General features: G+C 25.2%; 1 protein-coding gene across 2 annotated transcripts; it reads left to right on the forward strand.

The window, feature by feature from the left end:
• The first annotated feature begins 14 nt into the window (after positions 1–14).
• Positions 15–17,216, forward strand: LOC132918672 (heterogeneous nuclear ribonucleoprotein K homolog). Of its 2 annotated transcripts, none has more exons than XM_060980080.1 (12): positions 15–216; positions 9,730–9,827; positions 9,906–9,962; positions 10,517–10,560; positions 11,260–11,341; positions 11,412–11,558; positions 11,842–11,970; positions 12,033–12,226; positions 12,542–12,732; positions 13,630–13,745; positions 15,180–15,349; positions 16,563–17,216. In XM_060980080.1, the coding sequence occupies exons 2-12, from the start codon at positions 9,732–9,734 to the stop codon at positions 16,609–16,611; spliced, it is 1,275 nt and encodes a 424-aa protein (XP_060836063.1). In that variant the 5' UTR covers positions 15–216; positions 9,730–9,731; the 3' UTR covers positions 16,612–17,216. The 2 variants fall into 2 exon arrangements, with proteins under 2 accessions (XP_060836063.1, XP_060836062.1); XM_060980079.1 differs by lacking the exon at positions 15–216 and adding an exon at positions 6,017–6,151.
• The last annotated feature ends 1,695 nt before the right edge of the window (positions 17,217–18,911 follow it).

The raw sequence follows: 18,911 nt of genomic DNA on the forward strand, positions 1-18,911 counted from the left end.
TACCGGCGGGCAAGGACGCGGTTGCGGTTCAGCCATTTTGAAGTCGTAACAATTTGTTGTGCACTTTATACGTTTGTCCGTCGTATTAATATTTTCTTTTCCGTTTCTGATATTCTTGACTGTTGTATCTAAAAGGACTAAGGAGCACGTTCATCAGCACTGACGTTTCGCATTTACAGTTTAGACGCTTTTAAGACTGTACTTCCAAATCATCAGGTAACACGTTTTAACCATAGTGTTTTTTTACTAACGCAAATGCGCTGACCGCGTCCCGGCCGGCAAATCGCTGTTTGGCCTTTCGCATATTAGTCTTCGCTGACGAAATAATTTGTTAAGTATGTAGGTAATGCTAAAGCTTCGATTGGAGCTATACCCGACTAGCCCCGCGCGAGGGTGAAAGCTTTCGCGCTCGTAATAGGCATTTTGTTTCCCGCCGTTGCGGTACACCTAGTATTTAGTAACGGTCCGGCGGCGGCACGTACGTGACCGCACGCGCATAGGCGTAACGCCCGATGGTTAGGTATTTTTCTATTTCCCTCGCTCGTGCGTACACGTTTAATGACCAGTTGTAGTCGTAGTACGTTGGGTACACCCTCCCATTATGCCCAACAACCATTGTCCGCCGCTTCTAGCCTTCTTCCAATCCCTTAACAAAATACTACGACTGGGGTAACCATCAATTTTCGTGTAGTCTGTCTTGTGTGTAACCATGGTGTCATATATGACAACACCAACTGTCCGATGGTTGCAACTGAATGCCTGGACTTTTTGTATGAATATTGTATAAGGTTTTGTTGGCCGGCCATTAGGTCAGAACACTGCTAAAGTTGTTTGGTTCATAAGTATAAGGTTTAGTTGCAGCACAGGAACGCCTCAATAATTATTAATTAATAAATTACTACTTCCAAACTCCAAAGTAAGCAATCTATGTCATTAATAGTCTAAAATTATAGGATTGTTTTATGAATAATTTTGAAATTAGATCCAACTATTATAAATAATAAAACCTAATATATTATGATTATTTATCTATCATTTTAGATTACACATTTTAGAATTTTTGGAAATAATATGGGTTTTAAGATGTTAATTGATAAATCTAATAAGCGCTTCCTAAATATTTGACTAATCAGTCAAAAGTCACTTAGTGAGCCTAATAGCCTTTAAATGTAATTTAATAAATTATGATTTATTCAATACATTTTAGTAAAATAAATATATATTTTAATCAACCTGGCATAAGTATTGTTAGTTTATACTTAAATTTAGTTTTGTTTTATTTATTACAGTTATTATTCTACTAGTGTTGTATTTTATTGTATTTTTGTTTTGAAGTCTAGATATTATTTTTTTATGAAATAGAAAAAATTAATATACTTATTTGAGTATCTAAAGTTTATTGAATTTTATTCATACAATTTTTGACATAAGTATGATATGAAGTGTTAAAGATAAGACCTATTTAAAAAATAATAATATCAGTACTCAATATTCATAATTCAACTATTGTAAACTTGTAAGCAAAATTATATTGGATAATATGTATATTGAGTTATTTAGGTATAAAATAAATTATTTTGATTTTCACCATTTCAGCATACACATATATATTATACCTTAGTTAGAAAATTATTATTAACCTAATTTTTTAATTTATTACCTAATTTTCTATTAAATTAGATACATTTTTAGATGATTTAAAAATATCAATTTTACGAATGATTAAAATATCTATGTTCTGTCCCCCTCTCAAAAAAAAATACCACAGATTCAGCTAAACCTTACTGACATGCTGCCATCTAGGTGTGTTGCAAGATAATGTGTAAAATAACTGATTTTTGTGAGGCTGTGGCGTATTCTTGCTGGATTTAGTTATATTTCTTTATCTAGAAAATGAACCTATTTCCGTACTGATAAAGTTTTCTGTTAAAGTTAAATTGATTAGAACGTAATAGTATGTTGGCGGCAGTGAAAGAGTTAAGATACATAAGCATAGTACATGTTAGGTTATAATCATAATCAGTATTTTAAATTTCCTGATTGACATAATTTAATGAGACTAAGAATTGACAATCCAAAAATATCTTTACTAACACGTTGACGAACAGTCTATAGCAGTCACTGATTTTTTTTTCGTAATAGGATAGTGACTGTTTTAGGCGTTATAGCATTCAATATACATTCAAGTCATAAAACTAAATATCGTATTTGAACCAACATGATGTCCAATTATGTCTTAATAATTGTTTGGTAAAATCATATGGCTTCCTAAAAAACACTTCTTACACATGTTTTTGTTACAGCAATGCTAATTCAGCTATATACCTAAGTGATGCTGGGATTACAGTTAAGTGCATGACTGCTATAGCAATGATGTTTGTTAACGTGTTTTAATAAAAATTGATCTTTTAATAATAGGTTTATAGCTAAATGTTCTGCTTAAAATAAATAAAAAATACCTAATTAAATTTTTTGCGATCAAATCAACTGTTGTGGACTCAACATTTTAATTAATAGTTATCTCTTAACAGTTATGTTGTAACAAGACAATATGAATATATTTTTAAACATATATACATGTATATGATTTATAAATACAGTAAAATCCTATTACAATAAACTCCAGGAGATCAAATTTTTTTTTTCGTTATTACGGAAATTTCGCTGTAAGAAAAATTTGAATAAGCTCTTTATAAGCCCTGATTTTTAGCAGGGGACTTCTATAATTTTTGTTATAACGGGATTTTTCGTTGTATTGGTATTTATTGTAACGGAAATTTACTGTATATTCATTATAATATACTAGTGTTTTATATTTTTTATAATAGTGTGTATAATAAAACGGCATAATTATATTTATAAATTACTAAAATTAACAATTTTGAAAATATAATATAATAAAACATTAAAATTTGGAAAATAAACAATTACATTAGGAATTCCTTATTTAGATTATAAATTAAGCATTCCAACATTTTTCAAATCTAGTTTGTATTAATAGAACCCAAAAATAGGATTCTTTAAACAGATCAACATTTCAAAATTTAAACCTTTAAATGCAAAACTTTGTTTAATGTTTAATCAGTTATCATTATCATCACTTTCTTACAAATTACAAATTAAACCATTTACTCTGGTTTATTTAATATTCTACAATATTAGCTACTCATGTAGCTTTAGCCCACTAGAAAGTAGAAATATATTAATAAGTCGCTTGCAAATTAATTAATTTAATACTTTTATAACATAATACTAATTTAAGATGAGTAAAATGTGATAATTTTTACTTGGATAGATTATTCCATTAATAATTAGTTGGGTATAATATTAATGCAAATTAATGTACAAAAAAAAAAAAAAAACTTAAGATTGATGCCTTGTCAATTTGACTACATGCAATTTTGATTGTAATTAAGAATCCAAATTAGATATATTGATATATACACTTTTTTGTTGGTGTGAAATCAAATTGTGTTATGTTTTTTTTTTGGTTAAAATAAGTAAAACAACTGTTCCCATGTTAAAAATAATTATCAAACGTTTCTTTACTCAGTACCTAATGAATGATTTCTTTTTCATTTTGTACATGTTACAACGAATAATAATAATTTATTTATTTGCAAATTCCAAGCTAACTCCATCACCTATTCTTATTACACAAACATATTGTGTAAATCCATCTTATGTATACTAAATTCAAAAAAATATATTGTGTTAGTATATTAGAATTACCTACAGGTTATGTTTGAACTTTGAATAAATATTGGTTTTTTATAATAATTATTATTTTGTTAATATTTTATTAACGCTGTGGCCTGTGGTTATAAAAACTGTTTAATATTATGGGTGTTTCCCATGGCAACTGTTAACAAACAAACTGGTACCACTTCATTCCCATAGTTGACATGCGAACATGCAATCAAACAAAGAGCTTATTTTCATAATGGATGACACTACTTTTCCCCTTTTCTTTTATTAATATCATATGGGTAGCAAATAATAATACCCTATGGTTTGCATTTATTGGCACGATGTGTACATCATATTATAATATTGTATTGTATTTATAGTATTTATTTTTTAGTATTTTACTATAATTTCTAATTTTTTTTTGTAAATTATAAAATAAGATACTGTATTTCTATTTTAAGCTTTATTTTTCAATTACAGCTTATACACCTGAAAGTTAAGTCAGCTTAAATGAGAAACCTATACAAATCCTCTCCTAATCACGAATCTTGTAAGGTTTCATGCTTATTAGGTGTTTTCATTGTGTAATACATTTATGGTTAAAACGAGTAATAAATCGGTAAAATAAAATAAAAATTCGCTAAATGGAAAATTAAATATTTCTGTCAAGACTTACTAATAAAATTACAATTTTAGTTAAACTTCGATATATTATATAGAAGTAGAATTATTATAATAATTAAAAAAAGGAAATAGAAAACTTCTAGATATTAACTGTATTTTCAGTTATTCATTATTATTATTTATTATTATTAGAACAATTATTCAGTTGACATAACTATTATAAATTAAACCTTGTTTTTTTACTTAAAAATTCGATAATTGTTAAGTAGTCTTGAAAAATGTATACTTTACATTATTAATAATATTTTAAAGATATATTATTTTGTTTACGACCTCAGAATTTAGATACAATTTCCGATTATTTTTATCGTAGTAAAATAGTAAATATATCAATTTTATATTTAGATTGTATTAATAACTTACAAATTCACTAATAGTAATGTATTTTAGGCTGAAGTACAATTAAAATCATTAATTATAATATTGAAAGAGAAAATCTTGATACAATCCTAAATCCGATTTTTTCTTGATAATTTGATTTTAAAATTAAATAATAATAATATTACATTTTTTAATTTTTATTACTACAAAAAATAAAAACATTAATCTTAAACACTGCTTTAAAATATAAAGTAAGTTACAATTTTTTCGTATATTTTCATTAATGGCAGAATTTTTACTAAATTTTTAAATGTCGATGAAACGTTTGGGCGGAAAAATAAGTATTTTATGAATTGTTTATGATTTATAAAATTTGCATTTTTAGTAATTTTTTAATTATTTATTTACATTTACCAATTTACTGTTTGATAATATATATTGATTAGTATATATTGAAGGTAATTATTTTAAATATAAACATTTTACCGAAAAAAAGTATTTAATAAATAATTATAAAACAATATTTTTATTGTTATCTTTTTTTATTTTTTTGTATAATCATCTTGCTCACGTTTATAATTTCGTATTCCAAATCTGAATGATAATTTGAAATTTCGAAAAAATAGTTATAAATAGATCAAGGTAATTATTAGATGAGCAGTAGAGCTACATTGAACCTGCATTTTGACGGGATACCCTGTTCCACTACTCCATCTGTTTAAGTTCGAAATACTTATAAATATTTTACTTTTATAATACTTTGAATATGAATTGTCATCATTAAAAAAAGTAAATAAACTTAAGAATTGGTTTTGGTGAAAAAATTGTTGTTTAATCGAGTAATGACTAAATTATGTAGAAAAAAAATGTTAAAAAACGTATACTTTTTAGAGAAAATAAATGTTTACCATTTATAATGATCATTTGTATTTATTTATTATTAGTACATATATGAAACATTTAATTTTTAAGATTTTTTAAATAATAAAATGTGCTAACAATTTTGAGCGAGTGTATAGAGTAAAATGCACTTGTAAAAGATATTATATTGTATAATTTATAGTACGTTATATTATAAGATAATTCTATAATAATGATGCATTAATGTTTATAATTTAATATAATATTATTAAAATACTCTTGTTTGGCATGCATGTTCGTTTAGATTTTGACTATTATTATATAAGTATAATTCGTATATATGATAGGTATTATAAAATAATAATAAACTGTAACATTCCATTTTTTTTTACTTTTCAATAAATTAGTCAACTTAAAACTGACCGTTAGTGGTCAATTTCTGAACTTATAGTTTCCATGGTTACTGTTTTGTAAACAGCACTAGCGAGTGTTTACCAGGTGCCCTTAGTTTCCCTTTTATATCAGTCTGAGTAAAGCAGTCTAACAGTCTACTTCTTCCCTTATAAATATATTTTCAAGTTAAAATATAATATGGGTAAGTCTTTGAAAACTTTATGTTATTAAATTTATATTCAATATTCCAATTTGTAATCGTGTTTTTAAAAAAAATATTTCTTTGTGTATTTTTTAAAATTATTTATTAACCTAATATTGGTATTACGAACATTAAAATAATGTAATTACTAATTATTAATCATTTTATGAATGAAAATTATTTTATTTTATTTGTAACAAATTACAAATATAAAATCAACATTTAATATTTATTGATAATATATTGTATATTTAAATATAGGTAGGCGAATTATTGATTAAGTGATTATTGATATTTAAAAATTCATAAATAAAATAAAGTTATTAGGCGGACGTATCATAATAATTGAATAAATAATCTATCGATTTTATTAAAATTTTGCTAATTTTATCTAATATTAATATATTTTTTTTAAGATTCGTATTATGTTTGCAATAATTAACCAATACTGTTAACTTCATTATTCAATTAGTATATTTATTTTTAATTTGTTACAAAATAGTATCTACGTATTTGAATTTCAAAGCTTAAATAAACATTTTTAATTTGTGATACAATTCGTTTGTGTTTAAAATTTTGACCTATAGATTTAATTAGATTTTTTACTTTAAAATGTTTCATTCTTTTTATTGTTTATAAATCTATTTGTTGCGATAAAAAAATTATAGAATTAAAAAATATATTTCTTTTAAAAATAAAAATGTTATAATAATAATAATTTATATGAACTAAGTTAAATTATAACATTTTTCTTTGTTTAACAAATAAAGTAAATTTAATTACGTTGATGGACTTTCATCATTTTTAAATCAATATATTGTCTAGTATAGTGTATACACTTAGGGGGCAATAGCATGACATTGGTTTTTACTGGATCAATAGGAATAGAGGAAGTGTCCCCTTGCAGGGTAAAAGGGGTTGGTTGTTGGCGCCAGTCTGCTGTCTGCCGTATCATGCATGCCAGTGAACTCAAGGTGAATGAAACTACCCTCGATCAAATCGCTCCCCACCAATTCTCAACGTGTATTATGTAATGTGCTAGCCTTGCTAAAATGATTATGTAAAATGAGATCCTTAATGATATACCTAAGTACACTTGACAATTGCTGGGTTTTAATTTTTTTTCTTCTATAGATTTTAATAATTTTCGCATGATTAAATTAAAATTATTGATGAATCATATTCACTAAAAAAAAAAATGGGAAAGTTTTTGAAAAAATTACAGTAATAATAATGTGAGTTTCCACGAGTTAACTGTACTTACATTTTAATTATTGTAAGTTTCCACAACAATCATTTTGCGTGTTTATTTTATAGGTAATTAATAATTATTGCATTGATTATGCGTTATGTGTAGACATTTTTGATTAAAATCAATTATAATTTATATTCGTATTTTTTAACATAATTTTATCATTATTAATAATTGTATTTTCCAATAATAATTGTACTTTAAACATTATTATCTTTATTTGTTATATTATTAATTACAGTAAAAATTACGAAGTTTCAAAAATTATATATTTTAATATATTTTTTATGTACTTGATTTTGTTAAAGTTTGGTTATAGGTGGTTAGTGTGGTTGAGGAAAATATTAATTTTCCTTTGATATTTTTTTTTTTAAATTTTACTATATTCGTGTTTGTAGTGGAATTAAATCTAAACCAACACTCTTTTATTGTGGTTGCAAAACAGAATTAATATAATTAAAATTATTACGTTTTAAATAAGTAAAAACGTAAATAAATCAATCGAATAGTAGTTATATTAAAATTAATTTTTAATGGTTTAATAGAATCCTTCACAACATTAATTTTGACTATGCTTATTAGAGAAAAAATAATATTTAGTTATAATATATCATGTGATTGAGTGTGTTTCTTATTTAAACAGTTTTTCTTAATAAATTGGCGTGTTTTTTTTAATTGGTCTTTATTTTTCTTTAATCATTTTGTCATTAGCTCTACAAAATTTGTTATTATTGTATAATTGTAATTACATATTTCGTATATAACATGTAGACACTTAAATAAAAATAAGAATACATTTATTAGTGCTAACTTAATTATGAATATAAAGTTATTATCATTTTATAGTATAATACATAGAGTGATAATTAATATTTTATAATATTAACGGTATTAATAATGATTACACTATTGTAAATATATTTGTTTACATCGTGTATTATACACGTCTTAAATTATAATATTATCCATGACTTATAATTTATCGAGTATTTGAATCTTTAAAAAAAATATGGTAGTACATGATAGTATTCTTTTAGTTCTCTAGATTAGAGACCTTTTTACAAATTACGATTAACTGCATCTTTTGTATTACAACACATTCTGATTAAATAGTTTATTTATTAATATTTTTATAGTTATTATTTTTTTAAATGAAAACATTGTTTTTAAAGTCGAATATTTTCCTAAGAATTTTGTTGTACGGGTAAAAAATCAAATTACGAAAAATTAGTTAGTCGTTACAAAATATTTTATGTTTGGCTGGTATAACTTATAGACATTTATAATATAATAATTAATAAATAATAACTAATGTATTACTGCTTGAATATTCGATGTTCTAAAAAATAATATTTTTATACAAGCGTGATTTTACCGAAAAAATAACTGGCTTCTGATAAAAATTATCTGCTTAGAAGATCCTAAGGTCTACTTGGTTTACTGTTGAGCAGAATTTTAATTTAAGTTTCTACCACGCCTGGTTAGTTGTGGTTTGGTATCTTTACAGTTCTTACCTAAGGAGAGTTTTCACCCGTGAACCAGCCACTGCGCTTTTGAGCCGCTTACTATTACTATTTACCAGATATCAAAAATATAGTGGTGTGATTTACGATTGTTTCGATCATTATTTCGATTGCGTACGTGTATCTATTTAAATTTAGTGAAACGTAGTCATAATTTCATAAAATTACTTAATTATTATTAATAACGTAGTTTTTATTAATTTCAATACAAGAATAACAAATGGTCCAGAGAGTTTCCACAGAATGCTTAATTTTATAATTCATATCAACCAATATTATTATCATTGAATCATTAATCAAAATAAATGTAGACTAAAACAAATATTAAAATATCCACCATACAATACAATTGTGTCCAAATTTAAAATATATTAATTTTTTTTATCAGATATTGGTATTGTATGTTATGTTTAATATCTACTGTACTTATTATTTTTAATCGACCATTGGTTTTATTTCTATATATAGTATGAATTAATATTAATTATTAATTGTCAAGACAATTTATGTCTTTTAATTATGTTATATAATTATTATTTTGTATTACATCCTGTAAAATATATAATAATTTATAATTAATTTACTGTATTTGAAAACTAAAACCACTAGTACATATATATAAAAAAAAATTTCTAGGTTTTAAACTTATTTGATAAAAATTAATAGTTGTATATGTTAAGAGTAGTGACTTCCTTTACACTTTTTTTAAATTAAAAAATCACTCAATTAATGGTTTTGTAAAAAAAAATGATAAATAATTTATCCAAATTACAATAAAACATTTTATAATCTTATCATTTCAGACATGAAGAGATTCAATGATGGTCATTCAAATGCCCCATTTAAACGGCCCAAGATGGGTCCCGATGACATAGAATTAAGAGTTCTTATTCCAAGCAAGGTACTGTTGCTTCCCAAATTTTATGAATTTGAATATTCAAACCATTATAGGTAATCTATTAATAGTTATTATTTTTAGGTTGCTGGTTCAATTATTGGTAAGGGTGGATTCAACATATCCAGACTGCGTACAGACGTGAGTTTTTTGTTTAAAATTTTAAAATTATGTTTGTTAAATGTACTAAAAATTCAAAACCAACCAAAATAGGCCTACTATTGACTATTGTTATATAACATTTAATCCCTTTATAATTTATACTTGTTTGGTTGAGGCACTCAGTTGACCATGAAGGAATATTGTTAGACTATTTTATATTTGTCAATATTCCCAATTATTGGATCTAATAATTAAAATTAATAAAATTATTTATGAAGTGAAGGTAAGTAGGCCTATTTGATATTTTTCCTCTCGGTACATGTTAAGTTTTAAAAAAAGGATACTGGAATTATAAAGTTCAAATAATAATCATGTATAGTTGCTATGTAACTTAACCAAAACAGGACTGATCTTGGAAATTTGTTATGTGTTCTATGCCCATATGCCCATGCCCCTCGATGTGATTAATTTCACATGTCCCGTGGTACCCTGGGCCCCTCTGCATATACCACGAATATGCCCTGAACCTCAATCATCGACGAATACGACCTGCGAACAATAACGGATACTACCTGATGCTGTCCATCTAACAGTACAATGCCACAGTCACTGTCCCAGATTGCCCGGGTCCTGAACGGTAAATCATCCATCATCAATCTCTCATATATATACTTAAAATTTTCTTTTATGCATAACTTTTTTTTTTCTTTAGTAGATTCAGATGTGTATTTATAACCATTTTGTTGTTGATAAATTATTTAATTGACTGAAAGCCTCTAAAATTGAGAAATGTTATTAAAAGAAATTAGGTTGATTTCTCATATGGCTTTCAGGGCTTGCAGTTTTTTTCAAATTTCACTCTTTGTGGTTAATTTAAAAATAGTTTGAAAACTTAAAAATTGCCTCTTACACTGGGATTTTACACTGAAAAAAACTTTTAAGACTGAATCCATTATATCCAAAAACTATTTAAGAATATAAATTAAATATTACAGAACTGTATGCTATATCATTTTCCGTTTGTCCTGTAAATCAGTTTATTTAAACTGATAAATTTCTTTCTCTGTTTGTGAGTTTTATGGGGAAATATACTAAGAGTAGACCAATTAAAAACCTTCATAAATTATAAACTACTTTTTTATTGTTAAACCTATTTATTTATCATTAAATTATATTAAAAAATATTATAAACTTAAAATTTTTCCATTTGATTGATTTTACTATTTTAGTGTTAGTGTCTATAAATTGGTCCATTCTTAGTAATATGCTTTCTTTTTTTGTCGGCCTAATATATTCATGTGAATTCAAATAATCATTTATTTTATTTTTTTGGTAGGATACTGACTATTATTTCAAGTAATGACAATGCTTTGAAAGTTTTGGGTGAAGTTATGGGCAACTTAGAAGATGGTGGCTCAGTAAGTATCTAAACATAAGTAACAATTTAATGTATCAATTTTTATTAATTTAAGTATTATTTATGATTAGAGATTTAAACGTGGTGGAGCTGGTGGTGGTCAAGGTAATAACGATAATCAAGGAGAGACTGATGTTGATGTCAGAATGTTAGTACACCAAAGTCAAGCTGGATGTATAATTGGAAAAGGAGGATTAAAAGTGAAAGAGCTAAGAGAGGTTAGTTCAGCACACATAATAAATTAATAGTTGTAAAAATAAATAAAATAATTTGATGAATTACCTTAAGCTTAGGTTTTATTTTACATTAATAACGACTAAATTTGTACATTGTCGAAAATGAAAAAAAGAATATTTTTCATAATATAATTAATAACCAACAAATTTTACAATAATATTAAATTAACTTAAATTAAATTAAATAGTTTAGATGATTAACTTATAGAAAAATGATTATGATTATGTTGATGAATTTGTGTTATTATAAAATAATTTTTTTTAGAAAACGGGATCACGGATTAAAATTTACACGAGTTGTTGTCCTATGAGTACTGATAGAGTTGTACAAATAACTGGAAAACCAAATACCTGTTCAGATTGTGTAAGGGAAGTCCTGGATTTACTAAAAACTGTAAGTATTTGAAATGTATGAATTTTTTAATGTTTAATTTTATTGATGATTTTATTTTTTAGGCACCTGTGAAAGGGGCAGAAGATCCATATGATCCCAATAATTTTGATGAATACTATTCAGATGAATATGGTGGTTATGGTAATCCAGCTGGTGGTGGTGGTATGAGAGGTGGTAATATGAATCAACGTGGACCACCTGGACCAGGAAGATTCCAAGGCGGCGGCGGTGGTGGACCTATGAATAATCGTGGAATGTAAATATTACATTTATATTTTCTAAAAAATAATTAGAGTATCTTGTATCAATAAATTATATAATATGTAAAGTATAATTATTAAATAAACCAGTTCTTGGATTGCTTTGAAAAATATGCAATTACCGTAAGTTCTGGATATAATTTCTATAAAATATTAGTTTTTAAAAAGTTTTTGTGTTTCTTGTAGTGTTCGTTTTAATTTCTGACTAAAAGTTAACTGTATTATATTTGTATGTCAATTATTTATTGACAAAAATGTGACATGTAATTTTTATCTATTCAATTTTTAATAATTATTGTTTTGTATTAAAGGGCTTATTCCAGAGGCGGCGGTGGTGGTCGTGGTGGCGGCGGTGGATTTGGTGGCGGTGGCGGTGGAGGATTCGGTAATACTGGCGGAGGAAATTATGGAGGTAATGCTGGAGGCTATGGCGGTGGACCCGGTGGTTATGGAAATAATGTTGGATCTGGAAGTTTTGGCGGTGGCGGCGGAGGTTATGGTGGTAAGTTGTATTTTTAGTTTTTTGGTTACTACAATTGTATTTATATGTATTGTTGTTAATTTAGATGGCACCAGCACAAACACTGTTTGTTTTAGAGATTATTATTAATTTTTATTATTTATTAGATTACTTGAGGAAAGTTAATTTTATTTTAATATTTTGGGAAGTGAAAAAAAATATACATTTTGTTTTCATATTTAATCAAATCATGCAATTAAGTATGTTAAATTAACAAAATCCATTAAATTCCACAGTAAAATTATAAAATAATGATGATGAAAAATAATGTAAGAGGCTTAAAACATATTTATTTTATACTATAATCATTGATAATGTAATATAATTAAAATGATTAGAAATGTTAAAAATTAAAAGCACTATATTGTATTAAAACATTTTATACGATTTAAAATTTTTACAAAAATCAATTATTATATTATTTAAAAAAAAAACACATTCAAAAATTTATTATTTAATTGATTGTACAAATTATATATGAATAAATATTACCTATATAATTTTAAATGTAAAGTAAATGCCAAAAAAAGTTATGGTTTCTGGCTCTGAGAATTCAACATATTTTATATTTTTTTAAATTACATAGATGTAAGGTTTTGTTAATCTGAACAGGATTGTGGAATGAGGTTCTTTAACGTTTATCTAAAATAGATTTTATAAATTATTTTTTTCCATTATATAAAAAATATACCTTCAATCCATTACAAATTTGCACTGTATGTTGAATAGAGTGCTATGAATATTAACCATACAAATTTATGTGCGGCACAATAACCCACAGCTGACAGGGAGCGTGTGCCTAAAATGTGCCATAATTTAATTTTTTTTTTAATATCTGGGTTTCTTGTATAATTTAATTCTTATTTTTTATTATAAAAGGTGGCTTTGATGATGGTCCTATGAGTGATTTTAGTATGCCTCCTCCAGCTATGGGTGCTGGAGCCGGAAAACCTGCAGCTTTTAATGGTTCTACGCAAGTCACTATTCCGAAAGATGTAAGTGACAGTTTTACCGTTGACGGAGTTATGCACAAGGCTTGCGTACCGAAAAGCATAAAAATTATCAATAAATGAAAAACATAAGGGGATAATAATTTAAATAACCAAACACTTAATTTTCAAATGTAATATGAGTTAGATTTTATTCAAATTTAAGTAAAAAGAAAAGAGTAATACTAGTAGGGAGGGAGTAATGCATAGTCATTCCTTATGTAAGCGGTAAAAACAAGAAATACTACAGGTAACAGAAAAAAGAAAGCATAATAAAGAGAATGCTTTGATAAGAAAAGACTATGCTTACATAAGTGAAATATGAGATATAAATGTTTCCTTTAAGCTAGTTTACTATATGCTTCAATTAACACTCCAACTAAATTTTGTTTTATTTACATTATTTGATGTTTCGGTACGTTTGTCTTGAGTAGTTCCAATTTAGCGATCAAAACTGTTGCTTCCATTGTTTTTCGGTATGCGATCCCTTGTGTGCTCTTATACGTATTTTTTTTTGTTAATATTATTTTTAATTTCTTTATTGGATATTAAAAACATAAGCAAATAATGCATTTTGGATATGTAATACTATTGATTATAAATACTATATACTAATAATATTTATAATCAATGCTAATACTTACAATTTAACTTTGGTTTCAATTTTGAAAATTCAATATATAAGTTTAATTAATTATCTTATAATACCTTTTGAGGAAATGGAAAATAGAAATAATTTTAATTTAAACATTGTATTTTAAATTAGTTGGGTATACAATATGAATTCATAACTACTCTCATTAATTCCTGGATTGTGGTCCGACATTTTTTTTTGTATATTTCCTCCATTATTTATAGATAAAAATTGAAATAATTTATTGGAAAATTCAAAATTATAATAATTTGAATAATTAAATTATTATATAATTAAATACATATATTTTCAATTAATTTATGGTACATTTTTATAAACTAGTAATAATGAATATTAGTCTAACTTTAATCATTTAACATATATGCTTATTTATCTTTGTTTAACATACTATGTTATCAATTCAAGTATATTTTATAGCATTTAACAATAGTTTTACACTAACTGTAACTGTAATTATTTAGTTGTCATGTAATTAAGTTATCACTTTGTTTGTTAAATTCAAAATTGATTTCTAGTTACCCAAGTTCAGATTTTAGGAAAGTTCATCGATTTTAAGGTCTATTTTAACATACAACTATAGATTATATATTTGGAGATATTTCAAAGTTAGAAATACTATAAATTTTAAAAATTATTTGTTTCATGAAAAAAAAAATAAAAAAATTCTAATTTAATATAATAATTCACTAGTTTATTAAATAATGATATAATTTATTTTTTTAAATTCAAATTATATTGTGTTGATTTCATTATACTTGATTTAAATATATTATTTTACTTTAAAGCTCGCGGGCGCGATAATCGGCAAAGCCGGCGCTAGAATCCGTCGCATACGCCAAGATTCAGGAGCCGGAATCACTATTGGCGAACCCACTGAAGGCTCAGATGAACGAATAATCACTATAAATGGCACAGACAGTCAAATTCAAATGGCACAATATTTATTACAACAATGGTTAGTATTTCATATTTTTATTTTTATCTTAATGTGTATTATTTAAGGTGAAAGGATTTTATATAAAAATTACTAACATGTAAAAACGAAGTGCCATGCAGCTAACTATGGGTTCTCAGCTACAAGAAAACCGTTAACTATCGTATGGAAGACTAGTGATTTTGTTGTTTTAAAAAAAATGTATTTTCCTAACAAAAAGTCTCTAGTCTTCTTACGAAAGTATCGATTAACAGCATGCAACAACCATAACTGCTTTTATCTACTTAATTAACTATCTAATAACTTATATGCTTTATATTTTACTAAGGATATGTATGTTTAAAAAATATTATAATTTTGTATTGTATTTTTTATCTAAAAGTATCTTTATTTTCTTCTAACTTTTTTAATTAAAATTTCATTAAAATGTTTTAAAATAACATTTTATTGAAAATTTAATTTATGCTATTATTTATTTTATGTTAGATATCTTATAATGTTTAACAATATTTTATGTCCATGTAATATAATTTTGATACTGTTTCAACTGCATTTTTTAACCTTGCTTAGTTACATTTTTTTATGGTTAATATGGGAAATAATATAAATTTACTGGTTTTTAAATAAAAAAATGTGTTTGAAATATAAATTTTTTTTTATCAAATTTGTATTATTAAAATATTATTGTTATTTGTTCATGACTTTGTGTAGTACTTATTACTAGTATAGCATTATTTTAACAAAATAGATATTTAAAATCACAATGAATAATTATAAAATTATTTCTAGTATTTTATAATGTTCTCAAAATTTTATCAATTTGTTTTTATTACGATTGGCAGATTTTTATTATTTCCCCTTAAATTAAAAGCATCTAAATATTAAGGTGTTAATGCTTGCATGGATTGTTGTTATTTGTTGTTTTTAAAATTATTTCGTTATTTTAAAAAAACATTGTTTATCAAAGGTATTTAAAATTAATCCTACTAAAAAAAAAAAACAAATTATAATCTATTCTAGCTTAAGAACTGAGTTAAGATTTGTATAATATTTAAATTCATATTTATTTTTGTATAGCTTTTCAAATTACTTTTTAAATTTTATATTGCACATCTGTGTAAATTAAAAACAATTGATATATTTTAAAATGTTGTCAGTTAATTTATTTTAAAACTATATTATGGTTTTTAATTTATAAAATATGAAGTTAAATTTACTTTATTTTTTGTTTTAGCGTTCAAGCCCAAAAACCTGGAGGTCCTGGTGGCGATGGCTTCATGTAAAAAAAAAAAAAATGCAATTTGATTTTTGCTATTCAATTATGTTTTCAATCTTATATTATACTCATTTCATACTATTTAATGTAGTTAATTAGTACCCATTAGTAATGATCCGTGTATTCAATTTCATTTGGTTTTTAATTTGTCTGAGAAGAGGGATAACTGATACATACATTGAGGGTGGCTTGTGCTCATTTTACCTGTATTTTCAGTTGTTTGTGCTTCTATTTATATATTTTTTTTTTTGTAAATATATGACATTATATTAAAACAGATTTCCATCATTTAATTATAGTAAATAAGATTTTTTTTTAATTTTAAACACTTAAGAAATGTAGTAAAATACCTATGAAATACATTTATATTTATTAAGTTGATTTATAATTATTATAAACTTTTGAATATATATACAAAATTATATACATTTTACAACTTTATCCACACATTTTTTTAATTTAAAATATTAATTAGATATTAATTATTAATATTAGGTTATATTTAAATAAATAATTTTATAGACATGTAATTTATTATATGTATTGTGGATGAAAATTTTGTATTGGTGTAATAATACTGAATAAGTAATACAGTGTGTTCTGTGGTTTTAATTGTATGTAATTTTTTTATAATTTACTTTCCTATTCTGAAAATCTTTTCTAATTATTATAATAAGTCGGATATGTTGTACTCAGGACAATTATTGTTTAATTTTGGTAATTAGGCTTATTAAAATTTAATTTACATTATGTGTATTATACAGGAACTTATGGTCATTTTATATTATGTATTAGCATTTTGGTACATATGTTCAAAATTCTTAAGCTAAAGCAGCTTTAACTATACGTATAGGGTATACAATGATTAATAAGTATTATACAAGGTGACTTGCTGAACATATTTTTTTTCTTCTTTAACTATAAATCTATTCAAACATTGCAATAGTTGAAAAACTCGTTTAAATTTTGAATTAGTCGCATAATTTTTTTTTTAAATAAAAGTAAATGGGGGTTTCTAATTTGAAAAATAGAATTCAATATCGCTACAGAACAAAGAGCAAGTTGTACAATGATTTCAAGAATTTAAAAGTATGGTTTTGTATAAGTATACTTATAAATTTCAAAAATAGAATTTGAATAAATTAATTAAATGAAAAAATTAAGTTAAGCATATTTATTTTGTTATTTTGTATAATGCATATCGGAACCAGAGAACAAAATATGTTAATCAAGTTATTAAGTATAATAATTCAACGACATACTCCTTGATGTTAGCTTAATATTGTTCCCTGCTTGGTATAACAATTAAATAACAAAAAAAGAATTATTCTATGCACGTACTAGATAATTTTTAACAAATGTTGAAGTTATTTTTTAAATGTGAAAACAACCATGTATCCATGTCAATTAATTTACTAAGACCAATCTTAATGCTTCATTATGACTGAGTTATTCTATTAACTATTTTTCACATTTTCGTCTTCGATTAGGATTAATTTGATTGATATGATAAATCATTGAATTTAAAAAGACAATCTTAGGCAAAGAAGTTGGATGGATAGATCAGCATCTATTATACCGTGTCTTTGAATTTTGAAGGGAACATGAAAATTCGAACGCTTGATTTTGAATATGATTCAAATTTTTTTTACTGCAGCATATCTACATAATTACTCATGTAGTCATGTAGGTATTTGAAAAATGTCAATTTTTAACTTCTTAAGACTAAACTACGTTTATTCTACATTGATCATACGTTGGCGATAGGTATAAATTTATTCGTACATTTTTCGTTAAAAAACCGTCTATTCTACGTTGACAATAGGTATAAACTTATTCGTACATTTTTTCTTATAAAAATACGTTGTTTCTACGTTGATTATTGGTTGGTCGAACTTACGTCGAAATATTGGTAAGCATTAACGTGTATAATGTACGTAAAAATGTTTACTGAGACATTCATTGTTGCCGCCGATCTGTGATCGTCACTAGTACCTAATTTTATTTAGATATGTTTAAATAATTCGGCCATAGAGACACTGCTACAATATTTATCATGGCCATTCAAAAAGTATTAATTCAATAGTAAGTACCTACATATTTAATTTTCGATTTAAACAAATTCCCACACCTGAAACGTTTGTTTTAAATTGGCACACCACCAGGGGAGGACGCAAGAAAAAATTTCGGAGGGGGAGTGAAAAAATAAGAATAATTCCGTTATTTTGAAATAATTGTTAATTATTTGAAATCCATCCATTCATTTGGGGGGGTTGAACCCCCAAAACCCCTCCCTAAACACAGTGG

The sequence above is a fragment of the Rhopalosiphum padi genome, chromosome 1, assembly GCF_020882245.1.
Source record: "Rhopalosiphum padi isolate XX-2018 chromosome 1, ASM2088224v1, whole genome shotgun sequence".
Taxonomy (NCBI): domain Eukaryota; kingdom Metazoa; phylum Arthropoda; class Insecta; order Hemiptera; family Aphididae; genus Rhopalosiphum; species Rhopalosiphum padi.

Excerpts from the sequence above, each read along its gene's own strand:
- LOC132918672 (XM_060980079.1), top strand. Across the intron at positions 9,828-9,905 it reads GAGTTCTTATTCCAAGCAAG|GTTGCTGGTTCAATTATTGG; the intron begins GTACTGTTGCTT and ends TATTATTTTTAG. Across the intron at positions 12,733-13,629 it reads TGGCGGCGGAGGTTATGGTG|GTGGCTTTGATGATGGTCCT; the intron begins GTAAGTTGTATT and ends TTATTATAAAAG.